At 32.7% G+C, this 25,001-nt stretch overlaps 1 protein-coding gene across 2 annotated transcripts; it reads left to right on the forward strand.

Annotated features, from left to right (window-relative positions):
* Window positions 1-4,697: 4,697 nt before the first annotated feature.
* Window positions 4,698-23,807, forward strand: LOC149544694 (uncharacterized). Of its 2 annotated transcripts, none has more exons than XM_089795274.1 (9): window positions 4,698-5,007; window positions 5,089-5,409; window positions 5,639-6,054; window positions 11,541-11,717; window positions 11,836-11,985; window positions 22,042-22,143; window positions 22,248-22,318; window positions 22,533-22,600; window positions 22,845-23,807. In XM_089795274.1, the coding sequence occupies exons 3-9, from the start codon at window positions 5,752-5,754 to the stop codon at window positions 23,084-23,086; spliced, it is 1,113 nt and encodes a 370-aa protein (XP_089651400.1). In that variant the 5' UTR covers window positions 4,698-5,007; window positions 5,089-5,409; window positions 5,639-5,751; the 3' UTR covers window positions 23,087-23,807. The 2 variants fall into 2 exon arrangements, with proteins under 2 accessions (XP_089651400.1, XP_089651401.1); XM_089795275.1 differs by having other exon boundaries at window positions 4,758-5,007; window positions 5,659-6,054.
* Window positions 23,808-25,001: the final 1,194 nt, after the last annotated feature.

A 25,001-nucleotide genomic window follows, 5' to 3' on the forward strand; every position in this document is an offset into this window, starting at 1 on the left:
AGGAAAGCTAACTAAAATTCATTTCAAAAATTTAGAAAAAATAACATTTTTTTTGTAAGTTTAAGCTAAACTAGAAATTTGACACAAATAAATTCATTTTTCTTTCTTTCAAAGGATATCTTTCTAAAAATAAGAACACATTTATGTTTATTGTAAGGAATGTGTCTAATTTAATACAAATATTTTATTAAAATTCTTTAAAAGGTAAAAAAACTTCCTTTCTTTTACATTAATTTTAAAATAATAATTTAAAAAAATATAATATTAATTTAGTTATTTATGTTGTTGAAACTTTACTAAGTTTGAGGTGTTGTTTGTTTATGGGTTCACTATTTTTAGGTGACATGTAATTGGCCTTCCAAACTTTACACAACTCACTATTTTTTCCAAACTTTATTCTTATCCTAAAACTTCCATTATGTAGCCCAACTTACAACCTTTTGATCATCACCCTGAAATTCTCAAGCTAGGATATTACTCCTCGAAGATCAAGATGATGAAAAACACAAGAAAAATTCATTTGGTTGGAATTTGTATTATGTTATGATATGTATATTGTCATTATTGAAAAAGACATGTAAATATGATTCAAAGCCACAAGTAATTATTCTAACTCCAACAATTCTACATTCTCTCTCTTCTTTTTGTTTTTTTTTCTTGTTCTCTAATGCTATTTTATGTATGCATCATTTTTAAGAATACCATCTCATGTGAATATAATGGCTCTATAGGAGGTGATATTCATGTTGTATCTACACTAGCAAGAGGTGATGTTTCTGCTATATCTAAATTTGCATCATCACCACCACTTCCACAAGTGAGTGAGCTGGTTTTTCCTGTATCACAGTGAATCAATTTATTTGGCTTTCTTGTACAAGTTCCAGTAATGCCAATACACCAACAACTGAACTATATATCTGCACAATAGGATAATTTCAATTGATATATATCAACTATGGTCCATATTCACTCTAAATAATGATTTTCTTATCAAATAATCAAGTCTATTTCATCTGATATTATGTAAGTCTCTTATTTGTGCATAAAGATTTGAATCTTCTATCATAAATGGGTACATTATTTTCTTGAGGATTAGCTTTATTAAGATCATGTTTTCACATTCCCTTTAATTGTCTTGATTCTAATTTATTTCATTATCTGAGTAGAAAATGTATACTGTTTTGATGCCAGTAAACTTTAATACATTTTCTTAGCATTTTCAAGGCAACCAAAGTTTATTATCAATCAACTCTACTTTGACTAGTAGCCATTGATTGTTCATTTTAGTGGTTTATAGCTTTTTATCTCATTACACAATACTTTTATTAGATTTTTGTTGCACAATAAGTTGTATACCTATACTCTTTCAATATTAATGGGAAGGGTTATGCTTGTTTGGATATCAAAACGCTTTGTAACATTATCAAATGCATGAATTTTTGATGTGGTCTTATGGTACCCAAACTTCCTAGTAATGCTTAAGGGAGAAATAAATACATTGACATCATTGTGTGTCTCGAATCATCTAAATGTGCATCAATGGTGGAGGCACCTTTGAGATACGAGTTGAATTTCTCGCAAGATAAAACTTAAGTTTTGGAAACATCATAGCAGATTCAGTAACCAAATTGATATCATTTTATAAAGTTAAGTTTTCTTGTAGAAGAAGATTGGTTTTCCTAAAATAATTGATTCAAGAGGATTTTAAAAAAATGGTTGGACTTCAAACATTTTAAGCCGATATCACTTTCATTAGAAAAATAAACAATAGGAAAAACATAGATGCAAAGGTGGGAAAAACCATAAAATGGAAGCCTCAAAATGGGTACCTCCTTACAATTAAAATTGGGTCAAAATTCTTTAAATTTTAGCCCGCTCACAAGCAAAGAGGGGAAATTTAAATCCTCCTGATTTCACCAAAATGCAAGTATTTCAAATCATGAAAATAGATACAGGAGACACAAAAACATATTATTCGTTAAATACATACCATAAAAAAATTGCTCAATAGTAAATTATTGTACCTGTGAGGATGCATAAGCTACTATGCATCTTTAAAATATCTGAAAAATTATATAGCTTTGGTAAACTTCTTGATTAATAATTTTCTTTACTCCTAAAGTTTAGCATGTGAACAATAAATAAAAGGAACTATTCAAGATAGAGGTAATAGCTCGAACCTGAGAAAATAATAGAAAGCACAGTACAATGGATTTATACTTTTATTCAATATTCTTATTTTATAATATATATCTACTTTTCTTGTCATAGAATCAATACCAAACTCTCCAAATAATTACACCTCATCTGATACAAAGAATGTTTGGTCTACAAGTTTTGCTCCTTTGTAGGTATTAAATGTTTCAAGGATTGAAATAGCAGACACGTAACCTTCATGAAAAAATGACATTTGTAGTGCTCAAATTTTTGAGACAATATCTGTGCAAGAAAAATAAAATACTATCAAGAAAATGATCTGTCAAGGGGACTGCATAGTTTTGTGTTGGTTGCCAACTGATTTTTGATGGTTGTTCCACCACTGTTGTAAAGGGCCAACCCCCTAGTTTTTGGCTACTTTTTTTTTAATCAAAAACAAGAGCCAATAGAATAAAACTTATTTAAATATGTGACGTCAAACAAATTTAATTTTCCATGCTAACTATAATGTATAATGATATTAAATGAAAACACACAATTTTCAATGAACAAACTAATATAATACAAATGATAAATTTTAGTCTCCTGCCTTTACGATACAGACTAATAATAAAATATTATTCATGATGCTAGCTTTTCTCCTTTTAAACTTACCATGAAAAAAATGGGAAAAATCAGATCTCAACCTTGAACTTAGGGAGTGTTAGTACATTGTACAAAACCAAGTTTTTTTGTTATTCTTTTGTTATGCATTTTTAAAACAAAATTATTTCATTGAGTTGGTATAATAATTGATTGCAATTGTTATACCAAATTAATAGGATATTGATGTTGAAAATAAGTCTCTAATTATGCTTTTAATTTTAATATATAGCTCAAAACATTGAGTACTTGAGAGGAAGTGATGTAGTATTAAGCATATGTAAGCTTTATAAATTTCTATATTAGCACAATTGTACCTACTTTTCCAATGGTGTGTTTCAAGGAGTGTAATGTTCTAAAATTCAAACAAACATTTTGAATCATGCTCTCAATTACTTCTAGATATATATTCAATAAATTATGACCAATTAAAATAAACACACAAATGATGATCAATACTAGTTTTTTTTAACATTAGTGCAATAATTTATATTCTTGGAAAAATAGAAAAATGTTTTCTTTTTTGAATAGAAAAGTACATTTGTAAACCTTCTAGCTAAAATCTTGAATTGATTCATAACATTTTTTCCTCTCTAAATCAGCACAAAGCCCTTATAAAAGACTCCCCTTGTGAAGTTGCATATATATTTTAGAAAGCTAGCCTCAATTTATTATTTTTGAACATGAAAACAAAATAAAACTCCATTTAATTTGGAAGCTTTCTTTTTTAATGATTGTTATCATAATTTGCAAAATATATATTTTTAAGAATTTAGATTGTATAGAATATTAACAAATATATTTAAAATTGTAAAATATTTTTACACTAAAGCCTTAATTTATTAATAACATATTGAGTTTGATTTTTTTAGAAAGTTAATTTTCAAGTATTAAAGCATAAATGGTTGTTAAAATAAAAATAAAATTTTAAATTTTACTAAAATAATCGTTAATTATTATTGTATTGTAAAATATTTTTATCAATTATCTAAATATATATTATATAAATTAAATAAAAACATTAATAATTCTTGCAAATCATTTTGTCTGAGATCATATTTGATGATCCATCATTATCATAATGATTACGACCAATTACTATAGCTTGTGAAAATCTACTATCCATCATTACAATGCACTAATTATTGTACCTTCTGAAAATTTACCATCCATAATTACAATGTACCAATTATTGTCGTCTATGAAAATCCATGATCTAGTAGTACAATTATTTGAAACTCATGATCCATTACTACAGTTATTTGTTTATGAAAATTCATGATCCATTACTACAATTATTCGTTTATGAAAATTCATGATCCATTACTACAATAATGATTCACACTAATTGTTATGACTTCTGAAAGTAATGATTGGCAATAATTATTATCGACAGGAAATCTATGAAAATATGTGATCTATCATTACGATGCAACTTACAAAAATTTGAAATCCACTAAAAACAATAAAAAAGTTAATAGATCCATTAAAAAAAATCCTGTGTAAATATTTATAATCACCCTTCATAAACTATTACTACAACAATAATGATATGAATTGATTATAACACCCTTGAAAATCTTTTGTCAAATAATGTTTTGAAAGAATCTATTAAAAAACACCCTATAAATTAACTGATAATATAGTTTAGAATATATCTTAATTTTACTCATATAATTAAAAAAAAAAATTTGAGCAAACGAGTATTAAATAAATAGATGCGACCAATCCATAACGGCCAAGATGGAAAAGTGAAAGAAAACATAAAAAATTAACCTTCAAAAAATAAAAAATTAAAAACTCCTTATCATAAAATCATGTAAAATGCAAGCAAGCAGGCGCATGGAATCGAAGGATCCAAAAAAGTGCAAATAATCGAACAAGTATATTCCGCATCGATTCAAACTAAAGTGGGTTGGCACTGACCATATATCAAACCCTGGTTAACGTAATTGTTCATCTTCTGGCATTTGTGTTGTTAAGCTGTCGGCTCTGCAACATATGTTTTTCTTAGGGTTAGGGATTGGGCTTTTGGTAAAAAAAAATTCTAGAGATATTTCTCCCCCGGTTTCCAATCCCTTTATTATTTGATTCGAACATTCCATAGTCTGTCAATCAAGTCTTTTATTCCCGCCGTGCATAAAGAGAGGGCGGGCAAAATTTGTCATTTGAGTTGCTTGTTTGATAATTTTTATAGTTTTCTTTCTGGTGAGTTGCTTGTCTATTAAGAAAGTAGAGCATAAATAGAGTTCTCTTGAATTCTTTTTGATTGTCTTGGGTTTTCCATAGGTCTGCGGTACGAGTCGGATGCGGTACATATGATACGAAGGGTTTTGTGATGTTTTGATTGAAGGAACATAACGGGCTTTGGATGTTTTGCTGACGGAGAATGATGGGTTGAAGATTTGGTTGAGTTGGGGATAGAGGGTTGTGGTGACCCTTATTTTATTGATAATACGATTGGGGAGAAAAGGACGAGTTTGCTTGGGGTCGTGGCTGTGAATTTCATTGCTTATACAGTATACCGAATTGGAAAGTCACGGCGTTTGGAGAACTCTGGTGGAAACTATGCTACCGGGTGAAAGTGAGGGATTTTTGGCTGTCGAATCGGTGAGTTTTTGAAAGCTTTGGGTTAGTAAATGAAAGACAAAAAGGGTCTGTGAATTGATCGGAAATTCGGGTTTCCATTGAATGAAACGTATATTCTCTGTTGAGACAGGTAGAAAAATTATTTGAAGTAGGGTTTTCTGGGACACTATTTTTCAAATTACAGCAACATTTCGCATTTGGGCACGCTTTTTTTGTGTTTTTAATATGGAGTAACTAAATTCATTGGCAGGTTTATTGGGCGATTTTCAGAGGATACATTTGACTTGAGTGGAACAATCTATTCTTGGGCTATATTTTTCTTCCTCCTTTTGGCTTCACTTTTGAGAAGACAGTGAAGGAAAAATGCAGACAGAGGCTGCTGCTGAAGGGGCCTTTCATTCGGCCTCTGCAGGCAGGGTGGGAGTTGTGCTGGAGACAGGGGTTACTTCTCAAAGGGCGCAGTTAACGACAGGATCAGCTGGGTCACTGAATGGTTCAGAGCAATTCCAGCATGGTGGGGTGGATAGAGGGGTGAAGAAGTATGTGCAGCATTCCGTACAACATTCACACATTGGGACGATATCTCAGCTTTTAGCAGGAGGGGTGGCTGGTGCTGTGAGCAAAACCTGTACTGCTCCATTGGCTCGGCTCACCATTCTCTTTCAGGTTTGTAAATAAATGTCATTTTAATTGATAAGTTTTATTATGGTAAAATGCAAAGATTAATTGTTTGTACGGGCCCCAATTCGGCAAATGGAGGTTCCGAGGGGGATTTCTTTCCGTTTAGCTCGTATATCATTCACATTTTATTCTTCTTTGTTTTGTGGCACGACCAAAATATTGTTTTTATTAAGGTAAAAATGTAAGATATTACTAATTTGATAGGTAGAAGTCTGAAGGGGAAGTGTTTCTGTCTTGACTTACAATTTTTTTATACTCCTGGATTTTGTCGTCATGATCGTGCTCGAGAATAAATTCCAGCCTGGCTATCCATGTGTACTCTAAATAGCATTTAAAAGGTCCAATGTTTCTGATATGTTCAACTGATTCAGAATTAATATCCTTTTTCCGCCTTGAGGACTCTGCCGTCTCTTTCAGTGGTTATCCTTATGATGAATATATTCATTAATAACATTTTTCTTTTGGTTGATAAGTCATATTCATATGCTCAACATTATTACTTATTAGGTTTCATTCTCACTAATTCTTAATAGCGTAATGCACTAGCTAGCCTTTTCAAACTGAGACGTGTGTGAGACATGTGCTAATAACTCACATTGTAGGCCAATGCCTAGCTGAAAACTTTGTTTACTCATGTTTGAAGAATCCATATCCAGCAGCTCCTTGTTATTTCTAATTTATTTCTTGGTCATTGATAGCCACAATGTAAGATTTGTCTGTTCATTTATGTTAAACTTCAGCACATGGTATGCAGATTCTGCACTCTAGGGTTTGACATAAATTGTCTAACTTAACCTTTGATTAGACATGCTATAAAAAAAAAGTTGAATTACAAGGAAATAGTTGATTGAAAACCAAATCAGAGTAACGCTTGCTTTCAGAATATTTTAGTGTTCTGAATTTTGGTTCTGCATTTCTGATGCAAACGAGAGATGCATTGGATTATAAGTAGTCTAGAATGTGGGTGAGTCATAAATGTCTAATGTGCAGAAAACTTTTCGTGTTATTGATTAAAATCATATAAGGTTTGCCTGTTCATTGATGTTAAAATTCAGCACATGTTACACTGATTCGGTGCCCTAGGGTTAGACTCAAAATGCCTAACTTAACCTTTGATTAGACCTTCAATCACAAAAAGCTTGAAGTACAAGAAAGCAAGTAAAAAAACTCAATCAGAGGAGCACTTGCTCTGAGAATATTTCATTATTCTGAATTTTGGTTCTCTGCATTGCTGATGCAAATTGGAGAGCACAAATAGCACATCAAGTTGTAAACTGTTTAAATGTGGGTGACCCAGACAAAAACAATATGTTTTAAATCCAAGGGGTTTAGCTTAGTTGGTTGAAGTGAGTTCTCATTGTGGAGACCATGGTTCAAACCCCAAGAGGGACATCTTTGTGGAATTCTAAGCTGTGACTCTTGGTCTTCCATTGGCTGTATTTGTCTCATTGGAAAAGCTAGATCCTAATTTGTGACTCTTGGTCTTTAAGGAGTTCGAATAAGCTTGTAAGTCTCATGTTGTTGCTCAAATGAGCACATGGTATTTAAACGTTCTAAAACAAAAAAAATACAATATGTTTAAACTTAAAGCATCCAAAACGACCGTATTAAAAAGTAAAACAGAAATACTGTGCAGTTTTTCAGTGTTCAACAAGCGGAATTTATTGCTAAAATTAGGGACTGATTTCTCCTTATTTCTGTGCCACTAGAATAGCATTTGAGCAACTCATAAAAATTTGATTCTTACTATTTTTAAGGAAGGTTCTTTAATCAGCATGAACTTGAACTCTTTGCATTTCAAACTCATCTTTTCATAGGGACTTTGTTAAAGTTTCTGGAACATCGTCATCTGAATCAAAATCTTGAATAGAATCAACTTTCTCTTTCTCTAGCAAATCCCTTGACAATTATAGCTGTTGGCATCAAACTCTATTCCTGCCAAATTTGTGCAATCATGCCATACTGTTGTAATCCTTTGTTTGTGACTTATCCAAGATAACTTATAGTAGGGCCTAATATGTCTTGATGTACAGTTTTGCAACATGTTCTAATGTTGGTCAATCCTATAACTTGCACTGTATTAGCTTAATTGCTCACAACTTCGAAATTTTGTGCTCTTGAGTTCTATGTGTTCTAATTTCATGTGGATGGATGTCACAATTGTGAAGGTATACATGGGCCACTTATGCCACGTTTCAAGTAGCACATGGTGGGCGTGTGATCTTTTTGTTGTGTTTGCTTGTTTCTTTTCAAAGGTTGATGTGGTTTCGAAGTTGATTTTTTGCCTGCTGCATGTTGCCTTGTTGGTGGTGATGGGCTCAATATCTTACTGGGACATTTTGTATTCCATGTTAGTAGTGTAGCAACATGTAAAAGATGATAAGTGTTGTATGAATAGTATTCTTTGTGTTCCCATTATTTTGTTGGAGTGTGTTTGGTATGATTTCAAACTTTCAAGAGGTTGTTCTTGGCTTTAATGGTGGCAATGACTTTACAAATGCAACTCCCATAGCCACCTTGGTTTCAAGATTTATTTTTACATTTCATGGCAGTAATAGAATTTTGGTAATTTTGTATGTTCACTTGGCTACTAGCAATGTATTTGAAACCAATATTACCCCAATTTTTAGGGATGAGCTTGGTACCAGATGAGGCAATGCATAATTGAGTCCCTAATTATTGGGGCCATTTTTGGGGATGGTAAGGGACATCGATATAAAAATAGAAAAAAATTAAAATAGTAGTGAAATTTCAAATATTCCTACGATAACTTTGATAATGCATTCATATATACATTATAGAACCTTAATGCATAACATTTGTGGTGAATTGATCAAACTTAAAATTTTTAGGGATGAGGTTGGTAATATTTTATATATTATAAAGGTAATATTATATGTTTGAGTAAATATTATGTGCAATATTACATGTCATTACAAACTGTTTTGTAGTGGTATCTCTTTGTTGCATGCAGGGTAGTGCTTATTTGAGATGGATGATTGAAGTATGCTTGGCTGTAGGTGTCTTTAGTCTTTTGATTTGTATGTTCTTGCACATTTTGCAAATTTAGAATTGGTTGTCCAATGGAGTAAGCATCACTGTTTATTGTGGTTGGTCAAATAAATATCAATTTATTTCAGCTGTACTGTTAGTTTCAGTCTGGCTTATGTGCAGAGTCTAGTTTGACAACCTTTCCCAAGGGATTTCTCACTTGGAGCAATTACTCAGAGGTCATACATGTAGAAGTTCTACCCACCTTTATAACCTATTTGCATTAACTTATGCTAAATAATAAAAAAGCTAATGTTTGATGAATGGATAGAGGGTTATGTTTGTGTGATTATATGATGCATGTGTATTTAAGGTTGATGTCATTTTAATGGGCAATGCTACAAACTTGTTACATATTTAGTTGCATGTATATTCTTGTGTTAGTCTGCTTAATATGAGGTCTAGTAGGTCAATTCATCTCTGTCATTAGGACATGGTTAGTCAAGGGCCAATGTTTGGATCTTTTTGTTCTCTTTAATTTTTTTGTCAAGGGGGCCTAAGTTATAACTCTCCTAGGGTTTGCAGAGCCTGTACAAGAAGAGGAGGTTATCTGTCTTGTTAGTTGGCTCAAGCATGCTGTGGTTCTCTTGAAATGTATGGTTGGTCGCTTTAATGGAAATGATCGATTATCCCTCAGTAGATATAGAAACTAATAAAAAATGACTAAATCTAGAACAAATTGTGCTCCTAAAACAACAGTAACAAAAGGACCTTAAATAAGGTCCAAATGTGGGCACTTAACAGGGATAATTCATCACTAAAATCAGGGCCCAACTTTTCCTGAATTTACACCACCAGAACACCATCTGGTCAACCGCAAATTTTATTAATAATTACTAACATGGTAAAATTCTCCTGTTAAGCTATAAGTAGATGGTTAGGGGGGAAGTTTGCTTCATTTGTTGTTGTGAAAGTCATTTTTAATGCATTGATGCTATTTTTGGTATTTGTTTTACATTAAAATTCCAGAGCAAATCTAGATGCGATTCTTTTATATAAGGGAGTTGATTTGAGAGACTCATTGAACCAGTTCGGATAGTTTAAGTTTCTTTTTCTGGTTTCAGAGATTTTGACAATCTAGTTATTAATGGCACTTTAATAAGACTTGCCTCTGTAAGAATGCAGGGAGTGTGAGCAGCCTTGGCAGTTATTTTGTATCTGAAAGTTTTCTAACCCTTATATCTAGCTTCAAGTATACAAATTCTGAGACCTGGAAGGACTTCATATTAATTTGAGAGGCATTTGCAAATGACTTAAAAAATGTTTAATGTTTAGTATAGACAAAGAGAAATGAGGAACACAAGATTATGAGCAGAGGTGCAATATGGTGCAGCAATAGTGTTGCAGAATGAAATATATAATATATTATTCTTAAAAAATCACGAAGTAGGTAGAAATCCTAGACGGAGCTCGCAAAGGAATGGCATGATGTATTTTAAACCCGAATTACCTGGTATTTTTCTTGAGGTATTGGTATTGTCTTTGTTGCATAACATTTCCCTACTGCACACTACACACTGCACACTGAACAGCAAGGAGAAGCAATATGTTCTGATGCTTTTATATTGCTTTGTGGAATCTGGGAGTAAAATCTACAAGGTCCTTAGAAATTGTTTTGTAGCTTTAATTCTCAGCAGATAAGAAACCACAATTTCATGTGTAGTTATCATAGATTCATGAAATTTTATTATTGCACTTATTTTATATTTAATTTATAAATGCTCTTGCTCTAATAGGCCATCAGAAAGATGAGAAAAAAGAGACATACGAATGGTAAAAATTAGAAGTAAGCCATTTACATCAATTGCATGCCTCATTTTATAAATGGGAAGTTAGTATTCACATAGGTACTAAGTCTGCTTTTAACTCTCTCTAGAAATGGAGCCTTAATATTTTCAGTCTGTAGCTATTCAAAAACTTATGTAGGAGGGGCTGTCCTTAAGGAGGATGTACTGTTTGCTGAAAAGTGTGTTTAAGCATGAGCATTTATCTAAGTTATTTATTGCCAAGAGGCAACCTCAAGATGGTCAATTTTTAATATTTTTGCTGCCTTACATTTTGATTGCACTATCGCATTAGAGTAGGTCTTAGATCTTCTGGGGAACAGTTGTTAGAGGTTTGTTAAAATGTTGTGTGACCATATTCCTGCAAAACGTTCTGAAAACATCTCAGTAGTTCTTGCTGAGAAAATTGTGGTATCCTCCTCCACAGAAGCACAAGTTTAATTTATAATAAATTTTAGCTCTCTTTTATGAAGTGAAGTTTGATTGATTTTCAACGTGGAAATGAATTCTGTTGACCTAAAATTAGGCGTTCTTCTCTAGAGTAATCCCATGTCTTTTTGTGTTTTTGTTTAGTTTCCTTCTTGTTTTGTTTAATCTTGTCAACTAATTATTTTATGGAAGTTTTCCTTTATATAGATCCAAGGCATGCACAATGATGGTCCAATCTTGCGTAAAGCAAGTATCATCCGAGAAGCATCACGGATTGTTAATGAAGAGGGAGTCAGAGCATTTTGGAAGGGAAATCTGGTTACGATCGCCCATCGACTCCCTTACTCGTCCATTAGCTTTTATGCATATGAACGGTATAAGAAGGCGAGTACTGATCAATTGACGGCAAAATTAAGTGAAAAATAAGAAGAAATACGGGTATTCCTGAGTTTTGGATTTTGATGCTGTGATGGTATGTCTAAGTGAGTTTTTCTTGTTGCAGATCATGCATTCATTGCCTTTCATGGAGAGATATAAAGAGAATATTAGTACAGACCTTGGTATTCGTCTATTAGGTGGTGGTGCAGCTGGAGTAACAGCTGCGACTTTCACATATCCCTTAGATCTTGTAAGGACTCGATTGGCAGCACAGGTAATAGCTCTTTTCAGTCTAGTAACTACTTATTTATCATCCAATTCCGTTGAAGTAATGCTTTTTAATCACATAAATTGATCCATATACAATGCATGTTTGCTGGTACATGTTAATCATTTATTATTGGAGGGTTTGAATCAAGGTTGCATGGGTATTCGTACCCACACCCCTGGTACTCATACCCACGTACCCAAGTACCGGGTACACGTATCCCACGTACCGGGTACTCGGTGGAGAGTGTCATAGCTAAGGACCTTGATTAAGATTCTGATTTTTTTTTTTTGGTTTTTTAATTTTTGTATTAGCTTGTTGTTTATCAAACTTAATTCAATACCAAATCAGTTTGAAACTTTGATACTCATTAACAATATACTTTATCACTGTTCAAGTCATAAGTTTACCATTTGCAATATGTCATTGTCATATGATTTAGGATCTTCTTGTTCATGTTTAAAGTCTGCCTTCTTTGTTATGCATCTAAGCATTTATCATGTATTATTATTTCAAACATATAGCAAATCTGAAACTGAAAACAATACATTACATTTGCAAACTTTATCACTGTTCTTGTTTTGAAAAACCATTGTCATGACTCATAATTTCAGATTTTTTATAAATATAAAAGTATAATTTTTAAATAAGTTTGACATACCCAAGTACCTCCATCCCCTATTATGAAAAATACTTTAAACATTAAACATTCAGCAATAGCATATGTGTATATATATATATATATATATATATATATATATATATATATATATATATATATATATATATATATATATATATATATATAATAATTTGACTTATGGCTCATATTTTCAAATTTCTTGTTTTGAATGCTCAATGTCATGACTCATGACATATATTTTGATTTTTATATTTTCTATAAATTATTAATTATATAGAAAAAAATTAGGCATACACATGTACCCCCGTCCCCTATTTTGAAAAATATGCGTCCCCGTACCCATCACCGTACCCGTTCCCGTTCCCGTACCCACGTACCCATGCAACCTTTGTTTGAATGATACTCACCCAATTCTTCAATATCTGTCATGAGTCCAGTCACACATTTTGAAGTTATGATTATCTTCTAGTAAACAGTTTTATATGTGCACTCTCTGACTCTGCAATATGTTGTTAGAATTTGTCAACCAAAAAGTGTCAGTGATTTGTAAATGCCTGATAATCAATGTCAGTGTTTTGCGTTGGATATATTTTTTTGATTGGTTTAAGGCTTTTTGCCCTTATTTTATTAGTTTCTTTAATATTTTACACTTTCCCTCATTCAAAGTGCAGGCACCAGGGGTAAAAGAATGGGGTAAGAAAACCTCTGTTAAAGCCTGGGATGCAAGTTTCCTGTTATCTATATTAAATACATTTGCCCCTGATTTTATTTGGGGACTTTGAGAAGGCATACCTTTCCTTATATATAAATATATTAATTATATTGCTTTATTGTTTAATTACATTGTTTTATTGCTTTACTTATTTTTCAACCAGTAGAATCCGCATTTGATGACCTTATGCACATTATTCCTATCCATTCTTCTTTCTTATATTCTTGCGAATCTCATCCTATGGACTAAGATCGTTGTTTGAAATCCTGTCATTTAAAGATAACATGCACATAGAAAATCAAGCACAGAACTAATGGTGCATCTTTTAAAAGTTAGTGAGCTAAAAAGTAACATTAAAAACATTGCAACCTTAATAATCTCATATCTTAATGCATTATTACATTGAATGCTAGGAACAAGGTAAAAGATTACGAAGGCTACATTAATTGCAACATGATTTGAAATTAGTGTTCAATAACGGTTGGTTTGTAGAGTGGTTAGGTTTTATTATTATTACATGTTATGATTAGATTATGATTATTATATTGGTAGTATGCTTATTATATTGATAGTATAGGCTATTAGTGCTTTGCTATTAGTTTAGAATGGCTCTTTCTTATTTTAAAATTGTATTTTTTGAAGCATTATTTTTTTGTTATATATATATATATATTTTATTACAAGCTAGTGTATACCTAGGTTACAGGGTAGGTATGGAGTTGGATTATTTATTTTGCATTATTACCCATCTATAGTTCTAGGTTGAAATGAGATTCAACTCTGATAAAGGGGTATTCTCAATGGTATCCTAAATGAGATTGTTGCCAATTAGCAATTGTGATTTGAGAAAACACTGATTTTTACAAAGCAACACTCAGTTTACTCAAAAAATTGACAAAGGCATTAACAAGATTTGGAAGTTGAAATTGTTTTTTGCATGTTCTATTTTCGAGTTATTAAATATTTCAATTTCAAGGGATGTGTGTTATTGCAGATTATTTTGATTAGTCTTGTAATGACCTTTTCCTAGTTTATAAACTATTTTCTCAATGAAGTGCTCTCTTGTTAATCGCTAGGGTTGTTGCACCAAAGATCGATCTATTAATGCCCCAAACAACCACTAGATGTATAGAAGACACATGAGACTGTTAAACAATATCACAAATCAAGCGAGGGCCTTGGAGCACTACCAACAATCCCCCTCCCAATGTTACTTGACGCGACCTACAAGGATCTAAATTCGCGATGAAGCTCTGATACCACTTGTTAATTGCTAGGGTTGTTGTACACAAAAAGATTGACCTATTAATGCTCTATGCAACCAGTAGACTTATAGAAAACACAACTGGCTGTTAATCCATGTCATAAATCCAGCGGGGGATGCTGGCCCACTGCCAACATTTCTATACTAGACTTCTAGCAAGTCTAGCATGTGATAAGCATGTGAGAAGCATGCGATATTGCTCTTTGGTCAAATTGTTATGGGCTATATAAAAGTTGTGTATATTTGTTTGATATATTGCTTTACAAAAGGAACATAGGCATTATCATTTGACAATGACATTAGCTTAAGTTTCTCATTATTGCAATCGTGAGGGAAATGTTGTAATCTGGACTATTTATGGCAAACATGCACTTAAAATAATAGTGTTAAGAAGTTCCTAAGCTTTACATGCATTCCATTCTATTACTATTCTTTGATTTACTTTCAACATTTTATAGCACATTGATGATAAAAATGCTTGTTGTTTTCCTTTGTTTTACTAATAATTTTTGAATGTTCATTTTTTTAGTAGCACTTTCTGTTCTATCTTTTTTTTTTTAAAAATTATTTTGGGCTGACATCATGGAAATAAAAATAATAAATTCTCCTTTGTTATAGTGCAAACCACACCCCAATTTTTCCAGCATCTTTGACTTATGCATTTTTTTTTTTTTTTTGTAGCTTATTGCTATTCTTTGATTTACTTTCAACTTTCCGTTCTATTGCTATTCTTTTCCATTCTATTGCTATTCTTTGATTTACTTTCAACATTTTAAAGCACATTGATGATAAAAGTTCTTATTGTTTTCCTTTGTTTTACTAATAATTTTTGAATGTTCATTTTTTTACTAGCACTTTCTGTTCTATCTTTAAAAAAAACAAAATTATTTTGGGCTGACATCATGGAAATGAAAATAATAAATTCTCCTTTGTCATAGTGCAAACCACATCCCAATTTTTCCAGCTCCTTTGACTTATGCAATTTTTTTTTGTGGGTTATTAGCCCAAGTGGCTTTTTAATTGGGTTATTAGGCTAATGCATTTGTCTAACTTTCAGGATCAAGTATAGTAGTTTATTTTTGCATGACTTTGTTATGATTATAAAAAAGATAAAGATAAAAAAACTTTGCCATACCAAATGAATAAAATATACTAAAACAGATCACAAAACATTATGGATATTGGTATTTGATTATTTAATGCTAAACACGGAATGATAAAATGGTTTATGATTACTGTTCAAAATAGTGTGTACTAAATTCCCAATAATTAGACTACATGTTGCACATAAAAATTAATAATTTGTTAGTCATTTGTGCATTGAAATTATTGTTGTGGCTCATCAGTTCCTCAAGCATTGGCAGTGTCAAGGACACTTCAGGTTAGCTATGCCCAATCTTCATCAATGTGCACTTATGTTGCACCAATGTTTTAGATGGGGATTGCAGGGAATAGTGGAGAAATATTTTTTGGGAGGCCATTTTATGGGACAGTAATACAAAAATATTAAGGAATATTTGATATTATAAAGCTGTACTACATAACAGTAGATTTAATTTGAGGTTTCATGAGCTGTCATTGCTAATGTGCATATATACCATATAAAAATTACTACAGAATGATCAAATGCTGTAGGTTTCAACTATTAAATAATGAAAAACATAGAAAACTTCTGCTGACCCTTATCAACTTTTACTACCTCAACTATTGCCATTTCCAAGGCCCCCAACCAATCCCCTCCTACACCTCTTGTGTGACATTTTCACGATCAACAAACATTGGAGTCGTAATACTTGACAGTATGTCTATGTTGGAACCACAAATTACTATGCATAGCTACCAACTTTTCCATTTTTTGAGAAACTTCAATCTTTTTGAAAGTTGGCATTAGATGTTGATCATCCTGCAAATCCTAAACAGATCAGAAAATTGAACATTGTTGATAAAAAATGTTTTGTTGGTAGGGAACATAAAGAGGGTAGACTTGGATAGTCATCTATATGTTAGTTAAATGAGTCAAATCATTTACTAATTATTAATACTATTACATGTAATTGTAGTGGCTTCTAAGTGAAAGCTAAATTTTGGGAGATAATGAAAATTGGTAAAGATTGACAACCAATTGTGGAGAAGGCGAAACTCAATTTTTCGCAAGCTTCTTCTTTTCATTGCAAATATACCAATTTTCCCATGGAGGACATTGGATTGGGATCATGGTTGATTTGACTATTTTGTTGGAGTCTATGGTGCTTATGGAATGCAAGTTGTATGTAAGGTGCAAAAGAGGAGTTACTAGTGAGGTATGATGACCATTTTGGTGAGTTGTGGGGAATCTCATGAATATTTGGATACCTAGGTCTGGGATTTGTGGTATTGACCATTTCTTTTGGGAGACCTTTTTTGCTATATTGTATTTATATCTTCAATATGTTGATGCCTCGAGAAGGTAGTATTCAACTTGTTTGGCAAGTCATTCAAGCATCATTTTGGTGCTGAAGTTGAGATGGATAATCTGATATCTTGTAATTGTTTTCATCCTTAACATAGACTTGTTTTTCCATGTATTATCTACCATTTGTGATTGAATTTGATTGTGTGAAGATCAACATATCTTATTGTATAAATACAAACTTTGGTTTATCAATTATAGTTTGAATGTGAACCAATTTGTTTCTATAGCAAATAAATGAACAACCTTTGAAAGGAAGTGTGGAACTTTGGTGTATCCTTGCCATGCTACATCCATCATCCAATAGGGTTTGAGCTAATGTAGCTCTATTTGTCCTTAACTCTAGGTTGGTGAATGTTGGAATGCAAAGATTGACAATGGCTTGTCATTGCGTTAGAAGTAAAGTTAACTCCCCATGGTATACATTTTTAACGTCCTTTCATAAGTACATTTTCATCTCAATTTCTTAAAATATAGATACTCTCCTATGCCTAGTTACATACTATATAGGATTTAGAGCACAAGGCATCATATGGAGTGGAGTGTGGGGTGTGTGTATTGTTTCATTGTCACATGGTAGGGGGTTAAATGTGATCCTCATGCCACAGTAGGATCCTTGCTATGAATGACATGTTTCATTTGTCCAAGCATACTAGTAGATCTTACAAATCTCTTTAAGGTCAACTATTGTATCAACTAGTCGCATGACATGCACAATACATGAGATGAAGAACCCAATGTATCTACAAACAAGTGACAAAAACAAAAATATAAATAAATTTAAGTTCAAAGAGTGAATGCTATCACAAAGAACAAACATAATTTCTAAGTTCGAATCATTAATAACTTAATAATTTAATAATAAAATCATCAATCTCTATCTCTTTATGGACAACTATACATATGGTACTTAAAATGCTAGTTATGAAAAAATGTATTTCAATATAAGATATACAATATGTAAAAGAGTAAATACTTGAACATTGCATTGAATTGGAACATTGAATATAAATAGTCGAATCAACAAATAGTCAACATTGGGATGCCTTCCATCCTTGACGGAGGTGGCAAAATTTGGTGGCGACATTGGGGACAAGGGAACATAGTCCCTAAGTCTCCGTCTCCGAAACGTGGGGCAAAAGTGAGGAGGGGGGGGGGGGGGAGTGCGTGTCCTCATGTTACTATGACACACACACACACACCTGTGTGTATTTGTTAGACAAAGCTTGTATAATAATGGATGGCGTATGAGTATGCTGTGTTAGAATAATATAAATAAATGCTATTATAAGACTTATGTATATCTTTCAATTATAAAATATAATTGTAAGTTTAGCATATAAGTTCATCATAATTGCCATATTAATGATGATATAAATAAACTGTATACCCTATACACTCAGGTCATTCTTTCATGGGATAAGGTAAGGGTTGTAGTGGAATGGATTGTGCTACATCATACAAAGGCATTAAGTAATGCTTATGGTGGAATGGGCATGGGCCACGTCATACAAAGGCATTAGATAAGGCTTGCGGTGGAATAGGCACATGTTACATCATACAAACGCACAATCTTGAGAGTAATGATCATTAGAGGGAAGTGGTGGCAATTAGGGGGAATGATGAGGCTCACTAGGTATGGCACGAGGATAGAGTATCTTTCCTTGGGCATAGGGTTGGGGAACAATCAACCTATTGTAGTTCTTTAGAGAAACCTTAGAGAAACCTTCATGTGACAAAACATGAGACTTTGCGTGGTAAAACAACACATGGAAGAACATGCAACTGACAAAAAGCACATGCAAACTTCAAAAATCGGATATTTTTGTTCAACCCAAGAAACCACGCAATCAAAACCCTCAACTAGGCTTGCGGTTTCCAGCAAAAATCTTCCATGACAAACCACAAATTTCACAAAATACCTCTTTGTGGTTTTTATTCCAAAAAATGGAAAAACAAAGGAGATGAAAGCCCCTTTATATATTTACAAAGATGATGTTTCCAAAACAAACAATTGTGAATTAATGAGAAATAGAAACTGTCTAATAGAAGTAAAGATTAACTAAGATGATCATTAAAGAAGCATTATCTATATATATCTATATATAAATATATAATTCATAGTAACCAGACTTGCCGTGAGTTGGGCAAGTCATTCGAGTCAGTGAGTTGAGTTACCTCAGCTGGGTCAAAATGACCCGTGACCCTGGGTCAACTGAGCTGACTCGGCTGACTCAGTTGGGTTTCTCAGCTAACTCATCTAACAATGCTGATTTTTTATTTTTGTTTTCAAAAATTTCTTATTACATCTAAAATTTGCCTTTGTACTTACGTAATCGATGTATGTTATGTATGTGATCAAATTACCTTCTATTTTATGATGTTAGTGTCTTTAAGCTTTATTCAATAATGGGTGCATGGAATTAATTTAAATCGCAAATAATCTCTAAATTTCAAGGGTTTTATCAGTTTGCCGAGTCACTATCGAGTCACAAGGAAGTTTGAGCCAGGTCACTAGTCGAGTTACCGAGTTTGAGCCTGATCCAAGTCTCGTTACTTTGATATATATATATGATGTTTCCAAAATAAACAATTGTGAATTAGTGAGAGACAGAAACTACCTAACAAAAGTAAAGATTAACTAAGATGACCGTTAAAGAAGCATTATATATATATATATATATATATATATATATATATATATAAGACATTCCTCTAATCCCATCTATTGTATTTGTGTTGTAGGACATTATGCTAGTAGCCTTTTCTTTATCTTGGTAAAATTTTCGCCCTTTTCTCCCTTTGACATTCAATTACATATTAGGCTGTATAGTTTCTTTTCCTATTGTCTTTTCTTTTATTGCTCTCCCTAAGTGGATCTAAGTCACTTTGCCCTTCTCAACTAGGTCTATTTTTTCACATGCTTTTATCCATATTCCACTCGTGGGTAAAAAAGGAGGATAAACCTTTGTGTAGCGGCCTCTGTTCTACAAAAACTGTCATATTCTACCGCCCCTTAATTTTTCTCCCTTTGTCCATGGCTGTTGCAATTTGTAAAGGAAGTTTTAAATTTCTCTGGATTAAATGGGCCTTTTGAATAGGTTTTGATGATCTTTTATTGCTCTCCCTATGTGGATCTAAGTCACTTTGCCCATCTCAACTAGGTTTATTTTTTCACATGCTTTAATCCATATTCCACTTGTGGGCAAAAAAGGAGGATTAACCTGTGTAGCTCTGCTCCACAAAAACTGTCATATTCTACTGCCCCTTAATTTTTCTCCCTTTGTCCATGGCTGTTGCAATTTATAAAGGAGGTTTTTAATTTCTCTGTATTAAATGGGCCGTTTGAATAGGTTTTGATGAATTCAAAAGGGCATTCAAATTGCTTGTTTGAACTTACAGTCCTTGCAATGCTTTTCCCCTAGAAGAACCACCAATGGTACTTCTATGGCTTCTTGGTAGAATTTGAACCGCTTCACTCTCCAATAACCTCATTATTGTTCACTTTCTTTTTGTTGGAATTTCAGAACATTGCCTCAAGTACAAAACATAAAACAAAAAATTCTCGTAAGAGATTGAAACTTAAAAAAATCAAAAAACAATGCAAACTAATTTGAGCAGATGAACAATAGATGATAAACTTCCTTTAAATGGTTTAGATTTGATGCTCTTTCCGCTTTTTCTCACCTTTTGTCTCCACCTTTTTTACACTTGTTCTTTTTCTTATCTTCTTCATAAATTGAAACAAGGACTTTCATTTTTGTTTTTGTTTAGCTTGTTTAGTTTCATGGATGGTATTAAGGGGTTTGGGGGTCCTTGTGGGCTCCCCATCCTGTCACTTATTTCTTTAGTGTGTTAATAAAACCTTTTAAGCTATCTTGGTTGTATGGGATGGCTTCCTGTTTCCTGTTGTTTACTTCTGCAGATTTTCCTGTTTGGGAAGTATTTCTAAATTCTTTCACAAATTGGGTAATTTGGTAGGGATGTTTTCATTCCTTTGTCCCTAAAGTGTCCCCTATTGGTGATGGGTTAAAATACATATGGGATGTGTCCCTGGTTTACAAATTTATTAATCATTTAATATGTCAGTTTCTGCTCAGTCCCAAGTTTGAGTCAAAATTTTAGCATGTTGAGTTTCAGAACTATGATCAAACATAATATTTGACTTAAATAATAGTGATGCAGTCAACATGCTAGCTTCGGTGATGTTTTTGCCCTGGATGTTAATGAGAGAGTAGTTAAATGAGAGGGTGATTGTGTTTTTTCTTCTCTTTTTCCGTAGTTTCATTTAGGTTTCAGATTTTAGTTTTTCACTTCTGTTATTTTCATATTTTTCACTAATCAAAAAATACTAAACTCTCCTTTTCTGAAAGCATCTTGAGCCTATAGATTCTCACTGGGTACAATATGACCTTTTGGGTACATTTGTGATGAACTTATGCCTTAACGTAGGCGAAATGAAAGTGTTTACTGGGCATGCTCTGGCTGGGATCAGAGCCCGGTTTGAATATTCAAACTTTCAAGTGTGAGATTCTTTTTACTTAAATGAGCCTCAATAGGCATTTCCCATAAATTTGTTGTGTTAAAATTATCAGTGACCATGAATTGATCACAATGATGACATTCAAAAGTTTGTAAATTATAAAGAGTTGCTCTGTTACTTTAGGTAAACTAGCAGCCATGTTGTAAGTAGAGTCTTTTTTGGTATATCTTTTAGCTCTGTATGTTTATAGTTTTTCTTTATCAAATTTCATTCATTTTCGCTTATTTTATATTGTGCAATGTTATTTTTTGGCATGGGTATTTTCCTAAAGCATATTGATGTATTTATTATTCATAGTAGTTTATTTTGTCTTTTTCATCAATTAATTAGAGATTTGGGAACAACATAGTGGAGCTTTTGTGGCATGATATTTATAAGATATTTCAGGTATCATCATGTATACAATATTAATTGGCTTCATTTCTTTCACTTACATTCTATTGTTTGACAGACCAAAGTAATGTATTACAAAGGCATCACACATGCCCTCTACGCTATTTCAAGGGACGAAGGCATTAAAGGGTTATACAAAGGCCTTGGAGCAACTTTATTGGTCAGTGTAGAAAAAAATTGAATGAGTCCATTAATGCTTTGAATGTGTCCATTAACAATTTGAATATATCTTTAACATCACATGGCTATGTATGCATAATGCAGGGAGTTGGACCTAATATAGCAATTAGTTTCTGTGCCTACGAGACTCTTAGATCCTTTTGGGAGTTTGAAAGGTATGTCTAGGATCTTATACTGGCAACTTCTACAATAATAGAAGCTGGCTCTTGGAGCACAGCATTATTGCTTCTATCCCTTTTGTTATCATTTTGATTATAAGATAGGTGTTTATTAAAATCAGGTTACAAGACTATCGTGTTAGATGTTTTGCCTTCTCATTTCTTTTTCTAGGTTCAACTCCTGCTAAAGTGGCCAGTCTTTATGCTTCAGGCCTCATGATTCTCCTGTGGCTGTTAGCTTGGCGTGTGGCAGCCTTTCAGGCATTGCCTCATCAACAGGTAAAATGGGATGTCATTTTTTATGCCTAAGTCGCATTTAGAAGAGCAATTTGCCTCCCTATTTTTATTGAGTGATTGATACAAATGTTATAGTTTCCTAAAATATTCTATAAGTGGGTAGAGAGTGTGCAAAACCTCTTAAATAGAAGCATATCTTTTGCAGACATCATCCATGCATTCTTCTATAATTTTTTTTACATGCAGTGCATATTATGTGTTCTCACTTTTTCTTAAATTTTTGTAGCTACATTTCCTCTCGATTTGGTCAGGAGGAGGATGCAGCTGGAAGGTGCAGGAGGGCGTGCACGTGTATATAATTCAGGAATTCTAGGCACATTCAAGCACATAATTAGGACAGAAGGATGGGCTGGTTTATACAGAGGAATTCTTCCAGAGTATTTAAAAGTTGTTCCAAGTGTGGGTATTGTGTTTATGACTTACGAAATCATGAAAACAGTTCTTTCCCAAAGGCCTTCAGAGGAATAGAGTTTTCCAAGCTGATTTGGTGTTTTATTCATTTCAAAGAGAATTATTGCACGTCATCTAATCATTTTAACTATCTTACATTTGGGACATATAAGGTATACTGGAGATAGTGTTTGAAATATTCACATATAAGAATTCATTCATTCGGAAAAATGGTATTTTTATCAGAGTAAAGCTACAAGCAACCTGACCAACAAGTTTTACTTTTATTCATTGTCTCTGAACTTTGTAAGCCACTAAGTTAGCACAAGAAGTTGCTTCAAGAAAAGTGAATAAGTTGTTGGCTGTCATCAAACATCAAATGAATTTACTCACAGGATGGACAGACAATGTGGATGCCAAATTTGAGATGATTCCATATCAAGAAAAGTTCAGCTGTTGCCTCGTGCTTGAAGCAAGGGAGTAGCCTGCAAACTTGGTTGAGTTCAGATATTCAGCAGAGTGTGTAATTCTAGGTTTGATTTACAGTATAAAGTTTTGACTTTTAAGATTAAGAAGATACTTAACCATAATAGCTCCATTCATATTGGCAGGAACAGGTTACTTTGTACACTGATTTTGTAATAGAACAATGCAGTTATAAAAAAGTAGGCAGAAACACAACCGATAAATTGTAAATCTTTCTGGAAAAACTTTTGTAGTCTTACGGCATCTAATTTGTAATTTCTGAGGTTTTGACAATACTATTTTGAGTACATAAAGAATTTGTTTAGGGTGAAAACTGACTCCAGGTTTACTTGCGTTTGTGGTATTCAGATGTGGTAGCGTAATTTTACATATTCTTAATATTCTTGAAATTATATCAGGTTATTTATAGATGATTTTGGTGTAGGTATTTTTTATGCCTACAGTTTCATTTTTTGTTAACAGTGTAGGTACATGGAGCAATTAATAACAGCAACTTCAGGAGCAGTATATATTCCTTTGACGCATTGTTCAAGAATAGAGTAGGGGTTTTCTTCGGGTTTGCAGCCGAAAACAATTTGAGTTTACATTTCGGTTGAACAATTTTAGTTCATCCTTGATTTTACGCTGGGATTATCATTGATCTTCCCAAATAATATATGCGTGTATGCTCATTTAAAGAACAGTGCAACATTTGGTTATATCCGAAAAAACAAAAACCATGACTGACATTATCCAGCAATACTAGAATTCTCATAATTTCTTGATCTCATTCTTGCAGTTCATCCTAGTATGAACCCTAAGCCGTCAATTTGGTACCGAACACAAGGCAACAGCATCGCTGGCGGCAACATTCTTTTAGGTTTTTTAGGTGATGAATCTCTTGCTTAATGCTTATTGATATTTCAATTGGTATTTATTGCTTGTCAGTGTCATGGAAGATGATTCTATATAATCAAAATTTTATTGCATCTTTTTTGAATAGAATTGTTATACAGAGCTTTCTTATCAATTCTATTCGATCTGAGTTTTTGTTATATTTTTTATTATCAAGATTAACGAGGTCAGTTCAAGGTAATTCAGTAAATCACTTCAGGTGCCCAAATTTTGCCAATTTGCTTTCTATTCTATGCTATTTACGTTTTCTTTTTGCAACAATTTTTTTTGGGTTTAACTTTGTATTTCAAAATTAAGTTTTTCTCGTCATGTTAGAAAGTTACATATTAATATCTTTGGTTCTAGCAAGTTTAAAATTTTAAATAGTAATGTACATACTCTAAATGCATAATAATGCTTACCCACACCAAATAAAGCCCCAGAAAATATCATTATTTCACAATTATGTTATCCAATTTACACATCCATAAAGCTTTTGGAGTAGAGCAAGGGGCAATTCCTTTATAGCAGGTTTAAATTTTCAAGTAGTAACATACAGACTTTAAATGCATAATAATGCTTACCCACAACAAATAAAACCCCAGAAAATGCCATTATTTCACAATTATGTTAT

This window comes from Cupressus sempervirens, chromosome 8 (genome assembly GCF_028749045.1).
Source record: "Cupressus sempervirens isolate cs-2001-9-10 chromosome 8, ASM2874904v1, whole genome shotgun sequence".
NCBI lineage: Eukaryota > Viridiplantae > Streptophyta > Pinopsida > Cupressales > Cupressaceae > Cupressus > Cupressus sempervirens.

Excerpts from the sequence above, each read along its gene's own strand:
- LOC149544694 (XM_089795274.1), top strand. The coding sequence starts at position 5,752 with ATGCAGACAGAGGCTGCTGCTGAAGGGGCCTTTCATTCGGCCTCTGCA. Across the intron at positions 11,718-11,835 it reads CATATGAACGGTATAAGAAG|ATCATGCATTCATTGCCTTT; the intron begins GCGAGTACTGAT and ends TTCTTGTTGCAG. Across the intron at positions 11,986-22,041 it reads GGACTCGATTGGCAGCACAG|ACCAAAGTAATGTATTACAA; the intron begins GTAATAGCTCTT and ends ATTGTTTGACAG.